The sequence below is a fragment of the Trachymyrmex septentrionalis genome, unplaced genomic scaffold (assembly GCF_001594115.1).
Source record: "Trachymyrmex septentrionalis isolate Tsep2-gDNA-1 unplaced genomic scaffold, Tsep1.0 scaffold114, whole genome shotgun sequence".
NCBI lineage: Eukaryota > Metazoa > Arthropoda > Insecta > Hymenoptera > Formicidae > Trachymyrmex > Trachymyrmex septentrionalis.
In genome coordinates this window covers 605,296-609,353 of record NW_017304269.1, presented here as the reverse complement: position 1 = coordinate 609,353, position 4,058 = coordinate 605,296, and the positions used below count along the sequence as shown (strand labels likewise).

At 32.7% G+C, this 4,058-nt stretch overlaps 1 protein-coding gene across 2 annotated transcripts in view; it reads right to left on the bottom strand.

Moving 5' to 3' along the window:
* LOC108753186 (transcription initiation factor TFIID subunit 6-like) overlaps nucleotides 1–2,563 on the bottom strand; it is a 5,517-nt gene extending 2,954 nt beyond the window's left edge. For both annotated transcript variants that reach the window (XM_018494567.1, XM_018494575.1), the window contains exons 1-5: nucleotides 2,362–2,563; nucleotides 1,873–2,090; nucleotides 1,017–1,335; nucleotides 456–859; nucleotides 170–373 (exon numbers count right to left, since the gene is read on the bottom strand). In XM_018494567.1, the coding sequence (XP_018350069.1) occupies nucleotides 170–373; nucleotides 456–859; nucleotides 1,017–1,335; nucleotides 1,873–2,022 (1,077 nt within the window). In that variant the 5' untranslated portion in view covers nucleotides 2,023–2,090; nucleotides 2,362–2,563. The remainder of the gene's footprint in view (nucleotides 1–169; nucleotides 374–455; nucleotides 860–1,016; nucleotides 1,336–1,872; nucleotides 2,091–2,361) is intronic.
* Nucleotides 2,564–4,058: the final 1,495 nt, after the last annotated feature.

Below are 4,058 nucleotides of genomic sequence, written 5' to 3'. Positions count from 1 at the left end.
TCGATCGCCCCATATAGAGATGCCAATGGTGTCTACAACAAATAATAATCTTTTAAAACAGCAAGTAGAATTTGTACTAGAAATTGATCTGACCACAAGATTGATCTGCATTATTCTGAAATCATTTTTTTTTCTTGATTAAATACTTTGTTATTTACATAGCTATTACCTGATTATTCTTTGCCAATGCTTGACTAAACATACGGGTGACCCTAGTTTGCACATTATTCGTAGAAGTGTTAAAATTTTTACATATCTGCGCCATCAACCGGGAAGCAAAATCGCGTAATGCCCAATGATTGTCTACCTCAGGTCTCATACACAATTGTCGAGAAACTATACAGGTTGCAACTGACGGTATCAATTCGTGAAGCTGCGAATCGAAATATTTTAATATATCAAAATGGAAATAATAGTTTATTAATACGTTTATAAAAGATGAAGGCTTATATTACATATTTCTCCAAATAAAGGCTTGGATTATCAAGCAGAGCTTTGACCATTCGCATGAGATAGATGAGCAGCGCAAGATGATTCTGTACAACGTTGACCCGCACTCCCTCCGCAATAAAAGTGCACATACGAGCCAACATTTCATGTAGACCTGGATCCGCCGAGAGCGATTGAAGAGCCTCTGCCCTACGAGCTTCATCAGACCCAACGCATGCTTCAGTTATTTCCTTGTAGTACAATTGCTGTTCCACACTGAGTTCGTGTGTTGCGAGCTGCTTTACGTGAACAGTTTCAATGTTCCGTAGCTTCTGACTTTTGCCACCACCACCTGGTTTACCAACGCCAATGTTTTGATTTTTACTTGAAAGCTTAATTGTCGGATCAACACTCTCCAATTTCTGGGCATCTGTTAAAAATTAATATAATTAAAAAATTAAGAGTACTTACAAATTATGTCCAAATTTTTTAAAATATGTTCTTAAATTTTTCTTTAATAACTTTCAAAAGTAAGAAGAAAATTTCTTATTATGACATTTTATAGAAATCAAGGAATCAGATAAAACCTTTTGATACTGGCGGTGGATTTTCTGGTATGGTAGGTTGGACTCCATCAATGCATAGCCAATGAGCTCGCAATGTAATTTCCAGAGGTAACTTTGGCCATGACTGTCCACCAGCTGTAGCTACAATCTCATTAAGGTCGATTTCTTTCTCCTCTACAAAATGCAATTCTCTACCGCCACCTGATGCAAAGCGGAATGGTATGTGATCTTTGGCGAAAAAACCATATGTTGGCTCAATGTTCTTAATTTTCAACGCATGATCTATGTCATGTGCAGTCATTCGTTGACGTTTTCCATGTCTCATGAATTTTGCAGCGTCCTATAAAAAAAATACAATTATTATAACTGTTCTATAAAAATATTTAATTCATGAATCACTGATAATACAGTGAATTTGTGTTTATAAACAGAGCAGAGGATTTGTATAATTAAAGCAGAACGTATACATAGCGCTTATTGAGTTAGAACGACAGATATTTTAATCTCTAAAGTTTTAAACTTTAACGCTTAATAACTTAATTCACAAGGCTGACAGCTACGTCTTTCTGCCAGATTCTTTCGTTTTGAATGAATTCGCGTTGAATGAGTAAATTTTTATTAAAATCTTAGGGAGGGAGGGAGGGGGATATTCTAAATAATTACTTAGAGATATACTATGCATTCTGTTTTCACGCTGACCTGCTGTAAGCATCAGTTCATCTTTATTGTCTATCAAATATTAAACAAGTATGATGCTTACAAATACTGCAAAACAGAATGCATTCATAATCTTTAATGAATTTGAGATTAATCTCTTCTTTTTTCTCTATTTTGGTAGAAATTAAATATATATGATAGAAGTCATTCACACACTAACCTGAACAATTTCTTTTAACCTGTAACTGACATCCTCTGCAAGATCTTTTGCAGCTTCATCTGGGAAATTGCCAACACCAATACTCTCTGCTATCACTTTGATAGACTCTTGAGACAAAGTTGTCCCATACATAGACTCATTTTCACTCATTTTAAAACTGTTTTATGAATATTAATAAAGCTTTATAAATAAGCTTACTGCTCAACTTTCACAGCTTCCTATAAATACAACATATATAATAATATAATATTACGACATAAGTAATACTTATTTGCTAAGAAAAAATTGATTGGCAACATAATGAACATAAATATCTGCCTATTTTAATATCAAAATATAGAAAATTCTTACATACTTTTTGATAAACAGTGCCAATTATTATCTCAAATGAACATAAATTACTTACAAAAGAGTGCTATAGATTAAAAATACTATATATCTTTAAACGCAAATGTAAATATTACGATCGTAATGCAAAAATTATCTCACATTTGCAAATACCGGTTGACATAAAATGCAAAAAGTCCACAAAGGTTAAAATTACGGTATTATTTTTAATTCGTTTCTCTGACATAGTGAATACTTTTTCACAATTATTACAAGGTTACATCAAATTACAAATTCACACCACTCCTAACTCCAACCTAAAGATCCTCTAAGCCATTCTAGGCTTGTCTGAGCTGCTGTAGCTTCTAAGTACAAACTGAGAAAAACCTGAGAAAGCCCATATCAGCCTTTTTCCTGCTATCGTCGAAATCGGTACATTACCGCCAGTACATCCATTTTCAATTTGGGAACTACGTGACGGCATACACTTTCTGACACTATAGATAAAATCGTATCGTTGAAAATAGTTGTGGTTCGTCTCTGTACTAAATTCTCAGGACAGAAGCGTGCCGACTATCCATAGGAGGGGTAGTTTAATGGGTCCTTGAACGAAAACATTTTAATTTCACATCTTCTACACATGTAAATAAAAGTTGTTAAATTTTAATAAACGAAATTGGAATTTAAACAAATTAATTTAGTATGTGTATGAATTTTGCCTTATAATATGTTATAAAATTACGAAGTTATGTTTCTTTATAAATTTTCACAGCCCGTTTTTACCAAGCGTTACTAATATAACTCTTTTATTTTAAATAACAACACTTCTAACTTATTTTTTATTTAATATTTTAAGTTTTCGGAAATTATTTTATATTTTTTATTTTAAATAATTTGTAACAGTTATTTTATCGAGTCATGATCGGCGCATTATATGTAAGTTTAAAGAATTTCTGAAACACAGATAATTTGCAGTAATAGCAGTGCTTTAAATTAATCTTTTAGCTGAAAAATTAAATAATGATTAACAAGATATTTAATATTTTGAGCCAAAGCTGTATTGAGCGCAAATTGTTTCGCAATATTAAGAAAGTTTGAGTATATCTTTATAAAGGATGTATAGAATATTATCAACCTTAGTTTAAGTAAGAATCATTTAAAATATTTTAAAAGTATAATATAAAAATCGAGACATAATGTATCGTTGGAATATCAAAAATACCTCACACGCGAATAATTCAATTATCAATTACGTTTATAAAAAAAACCGTGCAAATAATATAGAATTGAATTAGTGCCAGAGATGCCACAAAGCAAAGCGCGAAATGTAAATGATGTAAAACATGTATAAATGAACAAACCGTGATTTTTCATTTGCAATAGTATGATATCTAAACGGCGTGAGGCGAACAGCGAGGGGTGGGGGAATATGCCGCGCGGTGGATGACCTACGTCATCACTTCGGCATTCGCTTGGCGATCTCTGAGCGAGATACACGTAGTACGAGACGTTCCGCGTGTCGCATTAATCCACGAAAATTAAATATCTAAGAACGAAATTTGTTACCCGTGAACATGTCAAGCAACTGTAGTTTGTCTAGATATATAGATATATAATTATACTATCACACACTGTAAATATGCATCGAAATACATGGTAGTTTAGAAATTACGAATTGTCACATTTAGACTGGTACTCTTTAATGATCGTGAGTGATAATACGTCGATGTGTGGCTTCGTATATCACCCTCTATTTTCGGATCGAAAGGAATAAATTTAGATTTATTGAATTACGATTCAAAAGTAACAAAACGGTAAAATGTATCAAGTTTTTGTTAAAAATATACGCGCGTACATTG